Source organism: Lingula anatina, chromosome 1 (genome assembly GCF_051362555.1).
Source record: "Lingula anatina isolate TDL-2025a chromosome 1, LinAna3.0, whole genome shotgun sequence".
Lineage (NCBI taxonomy): Eukaryota > Metazoa > Brachiopoda > Lingulata > Lingulida > Lingulidae > Lingula > Lingula anatina.
Window position 1 is genome coordinate 2,687,134 of NC_141767.1, and position 22,302 is coordinate 2,709,435.

A 22,302-nucleotide genomic window follows, 5' to 3' on the forward strand; every position below is an offset into this window, starting at 1 on the left:
TTTTTGCATATTTTGAGAACTTGTTTAGTGCATTTTATAGAGCTTGTCAAGCACAAGACTGGTGGTGGTGTTCATTTTTTGGGGTTGGGGTTTCCATGAGAATGCGCTTACTCCAGCTGGTGGTACAATATCCAGAGGCGGTATCGCCTCTCTGATCCTCTAGTTTTGATTCAAATTAATCTAAAATTTTTAAAAAATTGATGATTTCAGAACTTTCATCTTTGAAATACTAATATCTACTATATATCTACTACTCATTCTGAACACACACACCGAAAAAAAAAAAACAAGGCAAGAAACTGAATGAAGTTAGGGATTTTTTTTTGTCATTGAAACTAAAAAGTGAACAAACAAAACATCGGTTTTAATAAACATTTTATATCATTCTTCCCTTGTGAAAAACTCCACTCACCCATATACTTTTCAAACACTACATATTACAGTATAATCCACAAAATGTGCAACTAGAAACCATCAGAATATGTTACAAATGGGTGCTTTTCAAAATGACCATTCTTGGCCAGAAAACGAAGTTTAAGATTAAATCTTATTGTTACAGATTCTTTAAATGTGATATATCTTAGCTTCCTGATTCTATTGTAATATCTAAATTGGAAACCCTCTGATCTACTCATACTATCTGAATTTAAAAAAAAAAAAAAAAAAAACACATACAATTACAATTTTGGCCACTTGGGTCTAAAACATTGTATCATTGTAATCAAGGACTTTAATCCAGTCCTTTGTACAGGAAAAAATTTAATTTTTACTTATAAATGGTGTAATTGCTCTGTGGTAGCTTTATATAATTTTTTTAAATAAATCAACTCTTGGAAGACTTAAATAATATTTACACACATAATTTTGACGACTAAACTTCTTTACCTATTCTCATATTCTAGGATGAAACTTCTTTCTTAAGCACAAAAATTAACTATTTTTAAAAGAATGCAACATAGTTTTAATGATTAATATGTTATTATTGAAAAAAAAAATCTTAAAATTTGATAATTTTCTCACCGGTACAAGATGCTGTACACTTCATGAGGCTTCATTTCAAGTTAAATCTGTACAGAAAATGAACCACCATTTATCAATATATTTGACAGTTCATAAAATAAAATTTCATATTTCCTACAATTTCTTCAGTAAATGGATATGTGAAACAATATACTGTACAATTTACGTGTGCATACACTTGATTTTTCTAAATCGCAGTGCAGCCTTTACTTGTGCCCCAGATAATTACACAAAAGCCACAGATTCTAAAATAATAGACTGCAATGCCAGTGAGCCGTATGACTGAATATATCTAAAACAATGTACAAAACATTAAAAGACTAGTAACATAAGACCATTTCAGCCTAGTCACAAACCTTGTGATGGAGCTGTATAACAATATATGCAAAGATATTTTCAACAACAAACAAAAATTGAGTGACTAACAAAAAATAACCAGACAATGAATTTTAACAAAAAGGAGGTATTTGTGGTTAAATATCATTGAAAATTTGTATATTCCAAATCAAAGGATAAAGTTCACAAAAAAAGAGATACCATGCTAAAAAGCAAGTCAATATCTTGTGTTTCTGAGAAAAAATTCTCCAAATAATGAATTTATTTGCTAAAACTGTTATTATCATTATTCCAGCTTTCATCCAAAACCACCCTATTATTCAACAAAATTATCCAGCAAAGCTGACAATGTACAGACAATAAATGAAATGCAGGGCAATAGCAAGTTTTTAAAGGAAGCAGACAATACTCAAATTTGATCTACAGGTATTCTTCACATAGCTGCACAAAACATGTACATAAACGGATATATAAAATTTTTTTAAAGAATTTTTTTTAAGTCTGAGTTTTTGTTAAGACAAGTTGGACACTGTGTGTAACTGAAAATTCTGAATCTTGAGATAGTGGAATGTTTGGAAACAACTAAGTCAGAGATGTTTTAAATATGGGACTAAATTGCTGTAGCAAATGTTAAAATATGGGATTTAATTGCAGTAAGAAGTTTAAATGCCATTTTAAGACTGCTTCGACATAAGGTGTCCAAGCACATGTTGCACCTCTCTCACATCATCAGTATAATGGGCAAGGAGTAAGATGATCACTGTAAGCCCAGGCACATTGTGTCTGTGCATTAATTATAAGGTATGGCAGGTTTAACACTTCATATTTAATAAGGACTTAAGTAAATAAAGTGTCCGTTAATAAGTATATGTTTCCACTTTTTATCTAAACACATAATATAACCGCGCATAAAATTGAAACAGACCACGCAAGTGCTTTCTATTTAATAGTGCCTCCAAATTGATAGAAGTGCCCTACTTCTTTTAAGTCATTTTTTTTCAAAAATTATACCAAGTCAAAAGTAGACTGAATGTTTATTTCATTATCCCTACATTCTTTTGCTATCAATATATAAAGCACTAGTGTCGGGTTTGTCTTTTTGCATTGCTGGTACATAAAACTGATTTCACTATTGGATTTACACAATTCACTATTTTGCAAACAAACATTATTATTTTCTTCACATCTTTACCAATACCCTAATAACGTGGCTTTCAAAACATTAAGTACAACATTACACCAAAATTTATCTTAAATTTCAACTGGATCAACTAGATAAATAGATGTTTTAAACATCAGGATAAAACAAAGATCATTATAGACAATTGTGTTAACATTCAATTGAATGGGGAATCTGCTATTTTCAACTAATGATGATCGATGTTTAACTTTTCATTTTTTTGTTTGTGCGAGTGAATGAGAAGAAAGATCTGCATCATAAAGTTCACAAGGCAAAGTCTTAACATTACAAATGGTGATAGTAACTCAAGTATACCACAGCATAACACAATATGCACAAAAATGTGACAGCTCTTTCCTCAGACCTTGTATCACCTTTATGTTACACAATAAAAACTCTTCTCCCACTGGTTGCATTTCAAAATCCTTGAACTTTTTTCAAGCAGCAGTATATCAGAGCAAAATACATCATAAATATATATTTTTTCAGCCAAACATTTCAATCCTATTTTTTTCAGAGCTTTCATCTTTAAAATGCCACTAATGTCAGGATAAATGTTTTAACCTCAGAGTAGCTGTGTATTGTAAAAGACCTTAACCCAGATTTACTGGCAGCGTTAATGCTACAGGGCAATGCTTTACAAAGACTCTTAAGTCACATCAAATCAGCCTTAACTATGACCAAAGAATTGTGGCCTACGTTACACATGGAATCCAAATGAGTGCCAATTTTTTTTTTTTTTTTTTTTTTTTGGGGGGGGGGGGGGATTTTGCTATGACAAATTAGAGAGTATGGCTTATTTATGTATTAAGTTATTGAAGGACAGTTGTTCCTGAAACAAATTTAGACTAAGTTGCAATGGAGTATAGTTAGCCTATGTTTATTCCTAAGCTCAATAACTTGTCTTTTATTGTAACACAGGCCCCAGTGAAATTAAGAAATTATAATTCAATTCTATCACATGTTAAATTACTCTGAATGCTGGTGTTGGTCTTTGTCTTTGTCATGGTGGACACATTCTCGCCCCAGAACTTCCTCTTTAGCATGCTGGATCTCCTCCTCATCGTAAAAATAGAGTGGAAACATGCCTATGAAACACCCAATCACAACACACAGAGCTCGCCCCTGGAATAAACCAAAGCAAATGACAGAAAGTCACATGCACTCCACGGCTGTTTTCACATTGAGTGGTTCAGTTTTCTGTATTGCACCAGTTTGTGAGATTGACAACTTTATAGCCACACTCAACTAGAATACTTAACCAGATTGATTTTGATTAGTTTGATTAGATTGATTTGATTGTGAAAGGGAGTTAAACTTCCTGTAGCACAAAATGGTGCGATATAGAAGAATGTACTGCTCAACGGGAAAAGGGCCTAGGCATTGCGAAGATCGTATTACAGTATATACGTACTTGTATCAGAAAATGTCTAATGTGTTTGAGATTCATATCATACTTTGCTTTTGGTTCATTAAACTTGAATGTTGTTGGCAAGACAAGTAGAAAACAGTACAAGTATACAACATTAAATGACTGAAAGGACTTTCTAAAATTCTAATCTAACATTCATTGTTTTAGTCTTACAATGCAGAAAATATTTGCAAATAGTCTAAGCAAGTGTGTAGTGACTAAATGCAATTTTTCAAACTATATTTCATAATTTTGGTGTCAGAGAAATTTAATTTGTCACATTTAAACTATAAATCAATATGTAGAGCAGCATTATAACACTAACTTACACAAAATTGGGGCTTTAAGCAACAGCAAATTAAAAAACTTCAAATGCAGAACAATGGAGTGAATAAGCACTAACACTTAATACTATGAAGTAACACATAACTTAGTTTAAAATACAAAACATCTTTCTTAGCTAAACAATCACAGCATGCTTACTGTACTCTCATATTATAGAATGCTATGGAAGCATGACTAAATTGGAAAAAATAATTAAATTTGCAGTGTCACTGAAACTTGAAAAAAAAAAAAACTTCTGAAATGATAATGCACTGATGAGTTCTTAAATGCTGCAAATACCTACTATGGAAGCATGTGGGTAACTAAAAGGCTTAAAAAACACAAATTCAAGGAATACAATTCATGCAGGCAAACCACGATGCAGTGGCACAACAGGCTTCTAATCTTAAGGGATGCCAACAATGTCCACTATTTGAAACTCACTGACTAGATGATGATGATGATCACATTCTTGACGTCCAACAGAAGAATGTCCAGGATTGTGTTGCCATACAAACTCTTCAACACAATAATATTAACATTCCACGGAACAAATACTGTTCATCTACCAGAGGTCCGAGGATCTCCAAAACTGACATTTAAGAAGGCAGCCATCCTGCACAAGTGTACGCAGTAGCTGAGCAAGAACTTGAGCAAATAGTAGTCTATGAAAGTATTGGTTTATGAATTGCAAAATTACTTTTGAAACAAGCCAAACTTTGAATTTTTCACAAAGAACAGTGTATTCTTTACACATGCTCATATATATACTTATATGCATATATATATATACATGTGAACATGCAAAGAATACATTTGTTGGCATACATGACTTCCAAGTTTATTTCAAAAAGCACCATAACTTTGCTGTAATTGCTTTGTCCTTTTAAGACTTTTCAGATTCTGTGTTTTCTGATTCAGTCTTCTCGTCTTTTGAAATAAAAATTCCCTCCTGATGTAACAAAAACAGTGGAAACATGCCTAACAGACAACCAAATGCTATCCCTATTGCGCGCCCCTGAAATAAGAACAGAGGAAAGAGTGTGTGAGAGGAAAGTGCAATAAAATACAGCTCACAGATTGTTATATCAGGGAATCTGGTCAAATGCAGCAGATGTGCAAAAGGTAAAAGGCTCAACATTAATGTAATCTATGGAATATTTTCAGTTATTAAAAAAAATTTTCAGAAATGGTTACTTAGTTTAAAATATCACTTTAAAAATGATACTATTTCAGTTGTGCATGGAAATATGGATATAAAATAGAAGGTAACCAGTGGAGAGAGAAGGATGTGCTAGTAGATAGAGAGTTTTCATTCTCCAGAGCATTCCTGTTATTGCTGCTAGTTATCACCAGAGAGGGTATATACAGGCCATAAAAGATTAGTTTATAATATCTATCCACTAATAGTTTGAATGCACTTCTAATGGCTCTCATTCAACACAGACAGTCGCCAAAACCTACGTTACTAAAACCTACATGTTGCTATCTCTTAAGTTAAAACTAGCATGTTAAGGAGAGCTAGGGCAGTCAGTGAGCTTCCATGTTGGCAATCAGAGACTAAATGACCACTGATGAAATCACCTGGAAAATCAGTAAAATAACAAGGCAGCAAAGCTGTCAAATGTACAGACAAAAAGCAGGAAATAACAAAATAGGCTACTGTCAATTCTGATGCAAAAGTACATTATGTTAAACTGCAAATTCAACATCAAATTTTAATTGTGCTTAACAGGTAATACCAATGTAAGTAAAATGTGTAACAAGCATAAGGCCCATGGGAGTTCAAGTTCACACTTTGAAAATGTATAACTTCCAGAAAAAGAAGTCAATTAGACTGCTTTTCCAACTCCAGCTGCATTTTAGTCCTGTATTTCTTTTTTGAAAGTTTGGCAATCATAAGTAACATGGTTTTCCCATAATGGTCATCATGGCAGCAGCACCCAAAATTGTGTTTTCTTCTATTCTGATGCAATATTACATAATGGTTAACAGCATAATGACCATCAATTTTTAATTATAAAATATTAGGCCCATGGAACTTAAAAGTCACAACTTGAAAATGCCAAAATGTAAACAAGACAGCACTGTTCTGAAACGCTTTTTTTCCATTTTTAACATTTTTAAACATAAAACAAAATTAACAGTTTACTGCTATTTTTATATAATCAACTAAAAAAATTGATCAGATGGGAAAAATATCAATAGAGCAGTGTTAAATGTCCAATTTCTTCCATTCTGAGATTCTGAACATAGTGAATGATTGAATTTATTTCCATTTTTGAAACTTTATTACACAATACACGATAACAATTTAACCATCATTTTTACAAAATCAACTAACAATGTTGTAAAGATGCAGGGAATGTCAAACAAACACTTTTAATATCTTATTAATTAAACAATGAAACTGTTAACATGCCTAAGAATTGAATCTGAGGAAATGTGAAAAAACAACATAACTTCTAAAATAATGGCCCGATTATGCTGATCTTTTAACTCAACCTGTGTTTTAGCAGGATTGACCACTCCTGTGAGTTTAATGACAATTGGCCTATTGACCACTCCTGTGAGTTTAATGACAATTGGCCTATCTGTTTTTCTTATATTGTGTTTACAGTGTTGCATATATGCTGATAAGTGAAAAAAAAGCATAACTACTAAAATAGTGGACTGATCATGCCGATTTTCTAACTTGACCTGCGTTTTAGTAAGATAGATTACTCCTGTGAGTTTCATGACAACAGGCCTATGGTTTTCCTTGGAAAGTGTTTACAGTGTTGCATATATGCTGAAAAGTGAAAAATAAAGCATAACTTCTACAATAATGGCCCGATCATGCTGATTTTCAAACTTGACCTGCGTTTTATGAATATTCATCAGCTCTGTAAATATAAAGCCAAAAAGTAAAACTGCCTTCCACTTATCGTGTTTACAATGAAAGTGCACGGCGCCGGCACCGGCGATGACGGGGACGACAGACGCAGGTGATGGCAATATGTACAGACACATCTATATATATTTACTGTACTGTTTGAGAACAGTAAGTGACATGGTTTTTCTTAAATGGTCATCATGGGAGCAGTGCCCAAAATAGTTTTTTTTTCAAATTTTGATGCAATATTACATAATGTTTAACATCATAATGACCATCAATTTTTAATAATAAAATACTAGTATCATGGATATTCAGAAAATTTGACTAGCAAAGGTCTTCAGGCCCATGGAACTTCAAAGTCACAACTTGAAAATGCCAAAATGTAAACAAGACAGCACTGTTCTAAAATGTTTTTTTTTCCATTTTTAACAATTTTTAACATAAAACAAAATTAACAGTTTACTGCCATTTTTATATGATCAACTAAGAAAATTGATGAGATGGGAAAAATATCAATAGAGCAGTGTTAAATGTCCAATTTCTTCCATTCTGAGATTCTGAACATAGTGAATGATTGAATCTGACAAACTGCAATGATATGAGTTTATTTCCATTTTTGAAACTTTATTACACAATACACGATAACAAGTTTACCATCACTTTTACAAAATCAACTAACAATGTTGTAAAGATGCAGGAAATGTCAAACAAAAACTTTTACGTATCTTATTAGTTTAATAATGAGACTGTTAACATGCCTAAGAATTGAATCTGAGGAAATGTGAAAAATATGCTGAAAAGTGAAAAAACAGCATAACTTCTACAATAATGGCCCGATCATGCTGATTTTCGAACTTGACCTGCGTTTTATGAATATTCATCAGCTCTGTAAATATAAAGCCAAAAAGTAAAACTGCCCTCCACTTATCGTGTTTACAAGGAAAGTGCACGGCGCCGGCATCGCCATCGGCATCGTCATCGGCATCGCCATCGGCATCGCCATCGGCGACGACAGACGCAGGTGATGGCAATATGTACAGACACATCTGTGTCTGTACATAAAAACTAAAAGATGTTTCACCACCTTGGTCCTATTATAACTTCCTGGAATATCCGTAAACATAGCACCCCCAGTATATGCCTAATATCTACGCAGCATGTTGATGGGAGCTACTTATATATTAACTGGAATAAATATAATGTAAACAAACCTGAAACCCAGTTAATAATAGTTAATCGCTGGCATAGTGACCTGGTAATTGTAAGATGGCATGCTTGATTTACTATATATTGGTCATTAAACATAAAAAGCGAGCGCCAGTGACACATACTTTTTGTGTAGTATTTGCATAGCTGTTTTATATCACTTTTTAATTACTGTGGATTCCTTTATATTCTGTAGGATACTATAGTATGAAATGGGGAAAATAACAGAGCAAGTCATATTTGTGGAAACATTTCACAAAATGCATGGGTCACATGTTCACTTTTTTGTGGAATGCCCTGTATACACTATTCATGAAACTTGACCTTAAACCTTTCAAAAAACTCAGTAATAACAGCCACATAAATGTAGCAGAGTTGAGAAAATTGTACAGAATTGCCCATTCCACCAGTGAAGCTGTCAAATAAGGTAATATGCAGGTTTTCTTCATGACCTGCTAATAGCATACACCTTTGGCCTTAAAGTGTATTTACCCTGGCAATGGGTTCAAGTCACAGTAATAATCATGAAAAATGAAACATGCCAGTCAATGATGGAAGAAACAGTTCACCTGTTAGGGTTATCACCTTAAACACTATATTTCTACAACTGTCCTAGTGCTGTATCTTACCAAAGCTGAGGCTATCCTTGTAGACCTGTGGTCCGCTTGAGATGGAGTGATATTTGGTGGCTTCACACCTAATTTACTGACAGCATTTTCCACTATTCCTGCAGTTCTGAAAGGAAAAGGAAAAATTCTCTATATATTTTAAAAGAGAGAAGGCTAGGCCAGTTTTTAATTAGTATTCTCTATTTGAAAAATAATCTGAATCCAGTGTCGTAAGATTAACACCCCATTTCCATAGATTAAATCGACGGGACGGACATTTAAGTCGGATTATCTGAAAGTAATCTAGTGAGACTCCCCGCGGGGATAGATCGATCTAAAATCTATGGGAATAGAGCCTAAGACTTCTTTCTCACCACATCTTTATTTTAATCAAAATCTGAGTATGTATCAGGATGTGAAATCCACTTTACAATAAATTATGTAAGTTTTATTTAAGTTTGAAAAGACTCCATCATTCATCCTTTTGAGAAACCTACTGGTGTATTGCACACTGTACACAAAGGAACTTTGATATGAAGATAATTTCTTCAAAATAAAGATGCATACTTAACCATTCAGCTGTAACTTACCCAACTCCAGCTACATCTGAGACCATATTACCTAATGCAGCAGCTGAAGCAGAAATGAAATCACAAATAGTCTTTTGCAAATTGTAGAAAGGTGGACTGAGATCAAAGCGTATATCTTCCTAATCCCCATTTTTCTTTTTTTTTCTGTCTTTATTTCTTTGTGAGTTTTGGAATTGAATTCATTTTCAAGAATGAGCTTTTCTTAATGCCAAGGGAACTAATCAATCATGATTTATAAGAAAGTCAAAACCCAATCTGACACTGGTTTCTATGAATACCCTGTTATTATACATGGCTGGTTTGTTATAAGTTACTTCATCTTTTAAGGTTGAAAATGCCAATGATATGAGTGCTTTGAATGCATGCATCTGACTACTTAAATATGCACTTGTGAAAAAGAGAAATCACTAGGGAATTATGAAAAAATGTTGCTAATGTGTTCTTAAATACTGGCTTGAAGTATGAACACAGTATAAATATAAGGAGGGGAAAAACTTAACTTCTTCATATCAGTTTATTAGGATGAGCGAATGATACATCCAAATACTACAAGCATGACATTTATAAAATAGGTGCTATGGTTATCTTCATACTTTGATTTAGATACCATGATGGTCAAAAACTCCTATTTAATTTCTCAATGCCTACTACAAGCAACAGGTAACTGACCCAGTTTGCAGGGATGACTGCCCCCATGTCCCAAACACAATAAATGTAGGTCATATCTCACATAATATGTCACAGCCAAAACCATTATAACCAACATCCAACAAACTTCAATGAAACAAAATCCCATCTCTACACTGGGCAGGTGATTTAATGGAGATGATATATATGGCACTAAAATTGCTATCTAAATATGCCAAAGCAGCACTTCATTCCAAATGTCAAATGTGAGACTTTGTGTCAGTTATTTAGCAAAATAAAACATTCCTAAAATCATTTATGATCAAGTTGTCGCCTGTTCAAAGTAAGAACTGTGTAAAGTGTAAAATTATCAACCATCCATCATGATTTCGTCTGCTGCAGAAAGAGGTGATACGAATCAGTGATTCTGATGATAACTGAATGAGGGTGTGTGTGTGTGTTGGTATGTACATTGGTACACAGATACACAAGAGTACATGAGGGTATATTCAGAATTCTGTTCTCGGCCACTGACTAGGTTCTTTTCATTTCTAGACTTCCAAGTGACTCATTATTAAGATTTGGCCAACATACTTATTTTGTAAAATTTAACAAGAACGTATACTATTCCTCTCACTAAATGCAGCAAACAAGCCAGTGATGACCAGAAAAGAAAGAACCTTAATTTCTATTCATCTTCTTCATAGACTTATCCACAATACAAGCCAAATCAAATACAGAATAGCCTTAGGCTTCGTTCACATGGAATGTCTGTTTTCTAAAAATCTATTTTCTATTCGCGCTATCTTATGATCACGGTCTGTGCCCTGAATATCCCGACGCGTAATTACTGGCAGCGCAAGCCAGTTACTTATAGTAACTTATAGTAACTGGCTCGTGCTGCCAGTAATTACGCCGCGGGATATTCAGGGCACAGACCGTGATCATAAGACATACTGCGAATAGAAAACAGAATTTAGAAAATAGACATTGCATGTGAATGAAGCCTTAAATTTTCTAAAATCAGTTTTCTCTTCTCCCACCCAGAGATCAGTAGGTCAAGACACCTTGCACATTAGTTCCAGTTGAATTCCCAGCCTGGGTGTTATTGTACTATAAAAATCCTATCACTATATATCCCGCATACCTAACTTGACCAGGACTGCATACTGGCCAAGATGACCACAACACTTAATCTGATGAATTGGATTCACTGTTGGATAATTTTTGTCCTAATCAATATGTGTGAAATGCTTTCAAATATGTGATCAAAGGGCCTAAAACACCTTACTTCTCTAGAAGTGAAATAGAAAGCCAGCAGTGTGCACACTTTCATAGTAACTGTTAATGGAATTGTGTTGATCAGCAGTGCCAGCAGGTGAAGTACCTGTGGCAGTGAATGACATAAGACAGTCCTGGTGAGTGATTAGTCAATTAGCTGATCAGACAGCAAGCTGAAGCTGTGGTTCTTTACTGCGCATCAAAATTCAATGAAGAGAATGGCATATCCCCCATTTCTGACCATTTATTCAAATAAAACCAGCCACTTTCTAAACCCCTTTACCCATCTAAAAAAGAAGTTAACCAAAAGGAAGAAGAACCTCATCCCTTTGAGCATCAAAGTTGAATCTGATTGGATAATAAATGCACAGGGGTAATGCATCGCGTTGTTACCTAATATGGTAAATGGAACTGGTTACTTTGAAAAAAAAAAATGACCTTGCACTAAAAGCTTGGGTTAATCTGTAGCTAGAGTCCATTTGCACAACTTAATGTACTAGTACTGGCAAAGTCAGCTAGAATCAGTTTTATCTGGCCACTTGCTGAAGTCTTACACCATGGAATAAGCTCAACAGGTATAAATATTAGTTAAATTCATTGTAACATTATAAATTTCACAAGTGATGAGTTTTCACATCCCATTCTTACCTGCCATAGTTGATATACCCAGCATGGCTCCAAATGTAGCATCAATGTATTCACCCTGAAACCAAAAACAAAACTTCAGCAAAATCAACATTGAGCATATGCCATTAGGATAGAGAAGCTGGGCATGCAATCTGTGAAAATTCTTTGAGAAAAGATGGGGTCGTGTAAAAAGAAAAAACAGGTCTCACTTATTTAAAGGGCATCCTGCAAATTTTGTAAAATTCGATAAGTTTGAAATACATTTATCTAAAACAATCAATGAATCATGCACACTCAGGTTAACAGTAAAACACTGCACCAAAGATCACTTCAAGTTGGTTAAACAGTAACGACACAGATATGCTGGCCAGATATGATAGTGATCATGAATAATTATCCATATTACACAAAGGAAGCAAGTCATGTAATTTGCACTGTAACTACACATATTAAATGAGTACAAACTCTCATATCAGAAAAACCTGACCAACATGGCAGTGCACCATATAACCTAAACCAGCACTACACAATAATGTGGTTATCTGTGAAAAGTTGAAGTTAAAACATATACAGGTGAGACGTCAGTAATGGGCAGTTACAGCTAGTACAATACATTGGGCCACTCCATGTGAGAGAGAGAAGATTATGTAAGAGCACATGAAACACTGGACTGTTTCCACCTGCCCACATGTAACAGCTCACACCAATACTTACTGCTGTAATCATTATAACATTGTCTAAAATTCCAAAACCTATAAATGGCAATCCGTTGTAAAGGGCAACTGGAAGAGAAAAATGAAGATATTTTTAAATAAATAAATAGACATTTTTATTCAAAATGATAAATCCACAAAAACCATTGCAACATAGAGCAACAGAGAGATTTTAATTTTCACAATTAAAACACAACTCTATCTTACCAAAGAGCACATTTATCAGATAAATGATATTAGTTTTCAACTGATCAAAGATGCACATCTTTTAATATACAATAACATTAAATCTGCTCTAAAATTTGAAATAAAAAAGTAGTAAAGGACTTTATTTAAACACTTAATAAAAATTCTCACCTTTTCTTAACTGACTCCAAGAGGGCACAGGTGATGCTGACTCTGGAATGATGCAGGTGAAACTATTTCACAATTTGCACATAATATGTGATGATTATTGACTTTGTTAAATAAAAAACAATCTGTAGCACTATAACTTTATGTAAAAAATCTTCAAAATATTGATATCTAGTTTATTTTATTATAAATAGAACATTACATTCTACTGATAAGCTTGAATTGACTGTAGTTCCCAAATAAATGTCAAGTATAAGTAGGCTAGATGCTATTAGCTGACACACGCCACAATGGCCTGATGGGCCTCATTGTTTTGGGCTGCTCCAAAAATGTTTCTTTTATTTATTTTGTAACATTTACACAAGGTAAATATCTGGTGTAAATGTTCAGATCTGATAAAAAATATAACATTGTATATCATAAATCAGTATGAGAAAAGCACTTGAATATGACAAAAATATGAAAGACCAACTCAATTTTTTCTGGACATTTTACATAGAACAGTAATTAAACAACGACAAGGACTTTTCTCAGACAAGTTTTGAATGCCATCTCACAGTTTTGTTGGTTTGGGATTTGACTTGAGTATATATGTGTGTGTTAGGTTGTCTGTTACATAGTCTAATCTCTACTAAAGCAAGGTATTAAACACTGACCACTAGCTGTTACTAGAGCATTCCATCTCTGGTATTTACTCTGACAGTTCCCATTGATTAAATATAAATATTGAAATATATTAAATATATCCGTTCTTTTTCTTAGGCACCTAAAGCCGCACTATAGTTGGCAGTTGAAAAAAAAACTGATCTGTACCCTTAAGTTAGCATTCATTTCACAGTTTGACAATGTAAAACTCTTTGGTTATTTGATATCCTAAGATTCTGCTGGCACCATATTAGGGTTGAATGTTATAACAATTTTAGAGCAGCCCAATGATAAAAACAGTCAAACAACACACATCACACATCATGATTTAGGGAAATCACCATGAATTAAATGTAGTGCAAATACCCACACATAGTTAACTACCTAGTAAGTGCTTTTCAAATGTAAAATCAATAAAATGTGTCCACATTTTCCTTTGAATTGTTATTTGTTATGGGTGCATTTTCTGTAAAACAGCAATCCATCAATTCATAAAAACTCAATCCAAAAATTTTATAGATAAAAGTAGAAATATCACCCTCACTTTTATGCATACCAATGCCTCAAATTTAACTAGAGGATCAGAGAGGCGATACCGCCTCCGAATATTGTACCACCAGCTGGAGGAAGCGCATTCGTATAGACCCCCACATACACAAAATAAGGGACACAGCCACCAGTTTTGTGCTTGACAAGCTGTAAAAATGCAATCACCAAGAATTTTTAAACTTTTGCAAAAAATATATATGGTACAATCAAATTTAAGTTCTTCGTAAGATAGGTCAAGGGTCAATTTCAAGGTCACAGTAAATTGCCAGTATATGACTTCCTATTCAAGTTCAAGAGTAACTATGGACCTATCTCTGCCAGTTTTGGAGATAAAAGGAAAGCAAAATTTGCAAAGTTCAGTTCATGGTGAAAAGTAGGTCAAAGGTCAATTTAAAGGTCACATTTAGATTGCCAGTATATGACTTCCTATTCAAGTTCAATAGTAACTACGGACCTATCTCAGCCAGTTTTGGAGATAAAAGAAAAGCAAAATTTGCAAAATTCAGTTCATGGTGTAAAGTAGGTCAAAGGTCAATTTTAAGGTCACATTTAGATTGCCAGTATATGACTTCCTATTCAAGTTCAATAGTAACTACGGACCTATCTCTGCCAGTTTTGGAGATAAAAGGGAAGAAAAATTTGCAAAGTTCAGTTCATGGTGAAAAGTAGGTCAAAGGTCAATTTTAAGGTCACATATAGATTGCCAGTATATGTTTTCCTATTCAAGTTCAATAGTAACTACGGACCTATCTCTGCCAGTTTTGGAGATAAAAGGAAAGCAAAATTTGCAAAGTTCAATTCATGGTGAAAAGTAGGTCAAAGGTCAATTTTAAGGTCACATATAGATTGCCAGTATATGACTTCCTATTCAAGTTCAATAGTAACTACGGACCTATCTCTGCCAGTTTTGGAGATAAAAGGAAAGCAAAATTTGCAAAGTTCAATTCATGGTGAAAAGTAGGTCAAAGGTCAATTTCAAGGTCACATTTAGATTGCCAGTATATGACTTTCTATTCAAGTTCAATAGTAACTACGGACCTATCTCAGCCAGTTTTGGAGATAAAAGAAAAACAAAATTTGCAAAATTCAGTTCATGGTGAAAAGAAGGTCAAAGGTCAATTTTAAGGTCACATATAGATTGCCAGTATATGACTTCCTATTCAAGTTCAATAGTAACTACGGACCTATCTCTGCCAGTTTTGGAGATAAAAGGAAAGCAAAATTTGCAAAGTTCAATTCATGGTGAAAAGTAGGTCAAAGGTCAATTTTAAGGTCACATATAGATTGCCAGTATATGACTTCCTATTCAAGTTCAATAGTAACTACGGACCTATCTCTGCCAGTTTTGGAGATAAAAGGAAAGCAAAATTTGCAAAGTTCAATTCATGGTGAAAAGTAGGTCAAAGGTCAATTTCAAGGTCACATTTAGATTGCCAGTATATGACTTTCTATTCAAGTTCAATAGTAACTACGGACCTATCTCAGCCAGTTTTGGAGATAAAAGAAAAACAAAATTTGCAAAATTCAGTTCATGGTGAAAAGAAGGTCAAAGGTCAATTTTAAGGTCACATATAGATTGCCAGTATATGACTTCCTATTCAAGTTCAATAGTAACTACGGACCTATCTCTGCCAGTTTTGGAGATAAAAGGAAAGCAAAATTTGCAAAGTTCAATTCATGGTGAAAAGTAGGTCAAAGGTCAATTTTAAGGACACATATAGATTGCCAGTATATGACTACCTATTCAAGTTCAATAGTAACTACGGACCTATCTCTGCCAGTTTTGGAGATAAAAGGAAAGCAAAATTTGCTTAGTTCAATTCATGGTGAAAAGTAGGTCAAAGGTCAATTTCAAGGTCACATTTAGATTGCCAGTATATAACTTCCTATTCAAGTTCAATAGTAACTACAGACCTATCTCTGCCAGTTTTGGAGATAAAAGGAAAGCAAAATTTGCTTAGTTCAGTTCATGGTGAAAAGTAGGTCAAAGGTCAATTTTAAGATCACATTTAGATTGCCAGTATATGACTTCCTATTCAAGTTCAATAGTAACTACGGACCTATCTCTGCCAGTTTTGGAGATAAAAGGGAAGCAAAATTTGCAAAGTTCAGTTCATGGTGAAAAGTAGGTCAAAGGTCAATTTCAAGGTCACAGTAAGATTGCCAGTATATGACTTCCTATTCAACTTCAAAAGTAACTATGGACCTATCTCTGCCAGTTTTGAAGATATAAGGGACTAAATGTTATAATTTTGGAGTTACCATAATGTGCCTTAAATTTCGTACAGAAAAAATTAATTAAAATAAAGAAAATGTCATTTTGGTCAAAATTCTTGAAATAGGAGGTGCTCTGAAGTTTCAGAAGTTCAAATTTGATGAAATAATGTCATTTTTGAACACAAGTTGTCTGCTTTGCCAAGCCTTATGTTTTATTTTTCCAGAGTTCAAAATTTATTATCCATTACCGTACTGCACATTTTGCTTTTACCACCAATATGTACTTTTTGATACAGCGTAACTCGAAAACCGTATGGAATACAAAAAAACCGAGACCACCTCCAGTGTTGGGCTTTACATGCTCTACAAAATGCAAAAAAGAATGGGTCTCTAGCATTAACGGTTCCCGAATTAGAGACAGTTTTCAGTTTCGGTATCTTATGGCCGCTACTCCCGTGAAAATGTACCGATTGACCCCAAATTCATGGAGATGAAAGATGACCTGAAGGGTAACACTTTCCTATAATATTATTGGTTAAGTCTGTGTAGTGTCTGAATAACAGGGCAAAAAAATTTTTTTTCGTAAAAAATTTCATTTTTTTGAAAATTTTGGCCCATTTGACCTTGAAGTAAAGGTCAAAGGTCAAATCCAAGGGTATATTTAAAATCTACACATATGACTTTTGGAAAGCCATCTATAGAAATTTTTCCCATAACTCCTTCCATAGGGTAGATAATTAGCATTTAATTTTGCCATTTTTAGACAAGGGTGCATTGTAATGAGTGCCACACCCAGACCCCAATACCGACAAAGCCCAAATTTTACGTGGAACGAGTTGAGATTATAGGTGACCTAAATCCATGAGATGGGTACGGGGGCCCTTACCGTGTAGGAGGAGAAGCGGTAACGGTAGCCGTCCGGCGGAGCCGGCGGAACGATCCGGACGGGACCGAAACCATGTGTACCGCCAGCGCTAACGCTGGTGGTACAATAATCACTGAAGCAATATCCAAGTAATTTGCATTATTATCCAGCAAAATTTCAACTTTTCTCATCTCAGATAAACCCATCATACTTGCTAGATCGATTCAACTCTGTTGGGATTCTTGCTTCAGAGGCCATTCAGAACAAGTTGATCCGGGGACTAACAGATCCGCAGACTAAATATGGCTGACTCACCTAAAAGAAACACTGACTAACTCCATGATGGCCTCCCCGCCTCCACAAATGCCATCGCTGCAGGGACATTGCAATTAAACCTCGGAGCTGATATCTTACCCGTTTAATGGCGTGTGAAGGCGGGGAGACCAACAGAGGATTAAGTGGCGCTACTTTGAAGTTTGGTCAGCCATATTTAGTTGGCAGATCATCTGTTCTGAATAGTCCATAAGTATAGTCACTATAATCAGCTTAATTGTCTGACACACCTCCTTGACCAGCAAGGGAGGAATAACTATCTTGCATGATCAGCTCACCAAAGCTCTTTCACTTAGGGTGTGTTAAACAGTTAAGCCGACTATACTGAATGCACTTTATGGAGAATCCCCCGTAGAGTTGGGTGGATCCAGCTAGTATGATGTGTTTATCTGAACACGTTCATATATTCCATAAGCCTCATTTCATCTAAGTTTCAAAATAAATTTATCAGACAAAGATAAAAATCATATGGTATGTGACCGATGTCAAAACCTTTACAAAAATAGTAAAAACAGTTTAGCAAAAGGTTTCAAACTTTTTGTTTTCTTTAAAAATGTTTAAGATGAAGTGCATGTTAGCATATTCTCTACTATTAGTAATTTCCAAAATTTTCAGTACATTAGAATCTCTTTTCTAAAACCTGTTACTACAAAATAATCCACAATGGGTCAATTCTAAGTACACTATAGTGTGCTTACCATTGTAAGTATTATCTTGAAAATAAAAGATAAATCACTGATTAATGCACTTATATAAATGGGTACTAAGACTCCATGCTACATTAAAGTTGCCTTAAAAGAGAAAACAAGGTTTAAAAAAATAGGAAATTTTATTTGGACTATCAGAATAAAGGTGCCACACAGTACACTCAAGTTTTCCTACGCTCAACTCAGCTGCACATAGGAGAGCTTAATGCACCTCAATCAGTTCATTTCTTCTGAAAGAAAAACCTCATAATATGTGCTAAATGATATATTGAAATTTTGCTCATTGCCTCATTAGATGATGTGACATCACTGACACTGTGCCCTCATGTAATTTACCTCTTGTAGCTGTGATCAGTGCACTAGTTAATCTGACGCTCAACTGCACTTGTCATGACTCTTGTCCCAACCAATGCTTTTATAACGAATTAGACGCGATGTTCTGGTTGCAGAGAACTATTGATCATGTGGTAAAACAAATCATCAATGATCTTACATCTGATTGGCTGGGGGACACCAACTCGGGAGTCAAAATCATGGTTTGATTGGAAATTGTTACTCATTGGTTAATTGAGGTGTTAAGCTAACCAGTACAGTATGTGAGACAGCTGTGGATACAGCTATTACAGCATGTTTACTCACATAATGTGCATGCAGCTCTCAGAAACCTTCACTTATAGATCCTCAGATCAACACACCGAAATTTTTTTTCTAAAGGCTTAAGCACATGATTGATGCTACTTTGATGTGAAAAGAAAATGTATTTTAGTATTCTTTCTGAGGAATCGATAAGACAATAACCAACAAAACATACAAATAATATCTAACAGAACACAACGAGAAGCAGTTTAATCAAAAACTAAAACTAGCAGGCAACATGCATAAGAAACGTCACATTTTAGACAGGTATACCATAGACTTCTGTAGTTTTTGTCTTCTTAGGAACTGAATATCTTTCACCTGCAACAAAAATCAACTGAAGCTGCCAGACAGTGAAATTTCAATACAGCCATCACTACTAGTACCCTACTTCTATTCTCAATTGTCCTGTTTTTAGAAATTACATTTAGTAGAACTCAATATTCATGCAAAAAGGGCATTTTATATTAAAAGTATAAAAAAAACAAAATGAATTACATGATGAATTTGGTCTCTGTAGGCCCAGAGTTGTTTAAAAAGTCACTTGACCATCAGTAATAAACATGTTAGAAAAAACTGTCATGTTACATTTATTAGCTTTAAAGTGGTTCGTAAAATTTTACAGCCTATACTTTATAATATTCATTAATTCCAATACCTCCATGTATTTCAATACCTCCATGTATTTTATATGAAGGCAACCTATTTCGCTGCTATAAATATATTCAGTCACATGTACCATAACAAAACAGTCCTGTGCAAAAAGAGGATTAACAACAAAAATATCCCAATCTGTTGAAATATTGAAAATATTTGTGTGTGTGTTTAATCTGATGAGTGTTGTGCTAAGCCCTCAAAGCTGCAGACCAGAAGAATATTAATGTCAACATATATCATTTGGTAACAGTGTTTACCTATAAACCACAGGTAAGTTAGTATCATCACAGAGATCTGTGCTGGTCTTCAGATTCAAATATCTAAATTTTCCAAGAAACAAGTTAAATATTGATACACTTTCTTACTGTTTCCTGCCTTTGAACTGCAACAACAGCACCTGTGGACATAGTGTTTACTTTACTGAAATAAACTTCTCAACACCTGTTTACTAGGGCTACATGTTACCCAGAAAATGAGGCAATGTTTCAGTAAACAGGTTATGCATCTGGTAGACTATCAAGGCTATCAGGACATGGTTTGTTGTATATATTCTGATAGGCAAACATGTACACAAATACAGAGAAATTCATGCAAAGGAGTTCAGTTCAATAAACTTTAGCGATTGCCATTTGTGAACAATTTCCATTTAGATGAACTGAGCTGCATGTAATTGGGGAGCTGGAGCTTGGTTTGTGAAAGGTCATGACCACCAATTTAATAAACGCACTGGTCAGTGGGCGGTGGAACCAGGTGCCCCTGACCTCTCACGTTGGGGAATAGGATTTCAATAATAATGAAGTTAGCAAATATCATCTATCAGAGGCAGAATGGCAAATTTGAATGTGTTTGAATATATACCGAAAAAGAAAAAAATGGCCAAAATGTAGGTTTTAAACAAATAAAAGGAATACAGGAAAAAAAGATAACATTTTAATAGAGACCTTTGCTTTCCTTTTTTAACTAGTCATCACCATACAATTTTGTTTACAAACATTATAATCATATTTCTGTATAATATTTCAGGGGAAGGGTACCTGGTATAAACTATTTACTTTAAAAGTTATAGATTCATTATCCCTCATTATAAGACCTTCTTTAAGAATACAGCTATCATTTCTTTTTACTTTTCACAAAAAAAGTGAAAAGACTTATAGACAAGTGCGAACTGCCAACCATAGCTTTCAAGGACGGTACTAACTTATCTAGCGTATCTATTATATGGTACATACTGGAGAATATAAGATAAGGTAGCTAAATACCAATCCTCCATTCTAAAATTTCAGCTCTTTATAAAGAAAAAGAATCATACTATAATTCTTGAAGGAGATAAATAATAATTCAAGTTAAAAGGCAAACAGTTATATGTAGTCTGCAGTATATACTGCTGATCTTCTACCAAGTGTTAATGTGAAGATAGGAGGTGATGGCATTTTCCCATTTTAGGCACACGACTGCTGAAAATAAAATAAAAGTGCTAGATATGGAAATGTGGTTTAGATGCTGATTTCTGACTTCCTTGAAGTTATGGCGAATGAGACAAATTTTGAGCATCGACTTCAAAGAAATAATAAATATGTGCTGATAATAAGTATTGAAGTCTAGGTTTCCTGTAAACACGCCTATTTTCATTATCTTGCATTTATTGAGCAAGAGCCAGAATGGATGCCGATACAATAACACACACGAGATGGCTTCAACTGCTACCTATGACAGTATTAATGAATATCAATTGTTGGTGGAGCCGACAACACTGTACAATAGTGTAATGATGAGCAGTTTTTTTTTTTTTTTAATTCTCACTTGAGTCTGAAATCATGGATTTTTCCTTAGAAATTAAGGTGAGGAAAAACATTTAAAAGATTAAATGCTTTGGAGCGCAAAGAGTTCCACACCATTTGGAATGTCCCCATTTGAACTCTACTGAGAAATTCGATCGAATGTATTGATACGGATCACAGTTAAATATAAATAAAATATAGATGCAAAATTGCGGTCTCTCTCTCAGACCCTCGGAACATGAAAAGAAACTGATCTACCACTTGACATGTAAGCTTGTCATCGTTATTATCATACCTGGACTTTTCCTGGCCTCTTCAAACCTCTGGAGTTCAAGCAGCAGCTGCTCTCGCTCCTCGTTGTCAAGCGTGTAGATGAAATCTTTCGCTCCAGCCGTCGTCCTTACGTCCCAGTGGACGCGGCGTAAATTCTGTGAGCTAACCGGACATATGTTTCTCAGTAATAAACCGCTGTGAAAAGTGTGCGATCTACATTTTTTCGTGTGTACATAATTTAATGTCCGAGAGGCGACTTTCGCTGCCCTGCTGGCCATCTTGGAAGCTCGAAAATTATGTCAAATTGTGAACTTCCGGTATAGAGACCCGTAAGCTCAAATGTGCCCCAAATTAAACAGGACAAAATTTTGGTTGCAAAACCGAAGACCACAACTCCAGCAAGTCTCTGTTTCATGTTTATCATTACCTTAAAATAAAATTACACTGAAATTTTGCTATATTCAATGTTTCTTTCCATATAAGTCAA

General features: G+C 34.5%; 1 protein-coding gene across 4 annotated transcripts; it reads right to left on the bottom strand.

Annotated features, from left to right (window-relative positions):
* Positions 1–358: 358 nt before the first annotated feature.
* On the bottom strand, positions 359–22,127 carry LOC106178536 (transmembrane protein 65). Of its 4 annotated transcripts, XR_001239964.2 has the most exons (9): positions 21,838–22,127; positions 19,381–19,428; positions 13,159–13,200; positions 12,803–12,870; positions 12,110–12,164; positions 9,554–9,596; positions 8,985–9,090; positions 4,716–5,289; positions 3,502–3,661 (listed from the first exon to the last, which is right to left on the bottom strand). XR_001239964.2 is itself a non-coding variant. In XM_013561749.2 (8 exons), exons 1-8 carry the CDS (start codon positions 22,091–22,093, stop codon positions 3,506–3,508), a joined length of 774 nt encoding a protein of 257 aa, XP_013417203.2. In that variant the 5' UTR covers positions 22,094–22,125; the 3' UTR covers positions 359–3,505. The 4 variants fall into 4 exon arrangements, 3 of the variants coding, with proteins under 3 accessions (XP_013417203.2, XP_013417205.2, XP_013417207.2); XM_013561749.2 differs by lacking the exon at positions 4,716–5,289 and having other exon boundaries at positions 359–3,661; positions 21,838–22,125; XM_013561751.2 differs by lacking the exons at positions 4,716–5,289; positions 19,381–19,428 and adding an exon at positions 18,463–18,477 and having other exon boundaries at positions 359–3,661; positions 21,838–22,124.
* Positions 22,128–22,302: the final 175 nt, after the last annotated feature.

Bases quoted from the DNA above. Each gene is read 5' to 3' on its own strand.
- LOC106178536 (XM_013561749.2), bottom strand. From the start codon at position 22,093: ATGGCCAGCAGGGCAGCGAAAGTCGCCTCTCGGACATTAAATTATGTA. The intron at 12,871-13,158 runs GTGAGAATTTTT...TTTCTCTTCCAG, and splicing joins TTGGAGTCAGTTAAGAAAAG to TTGCCCTTTACAACGGATTG. The intron at 12,165-12,802 runs GTAAGTATTGGT...TTTTGGTTTCAG, and splicing joins ATGTTATAATGATTACAGCA to GGTGAATACATTGATGCTAC.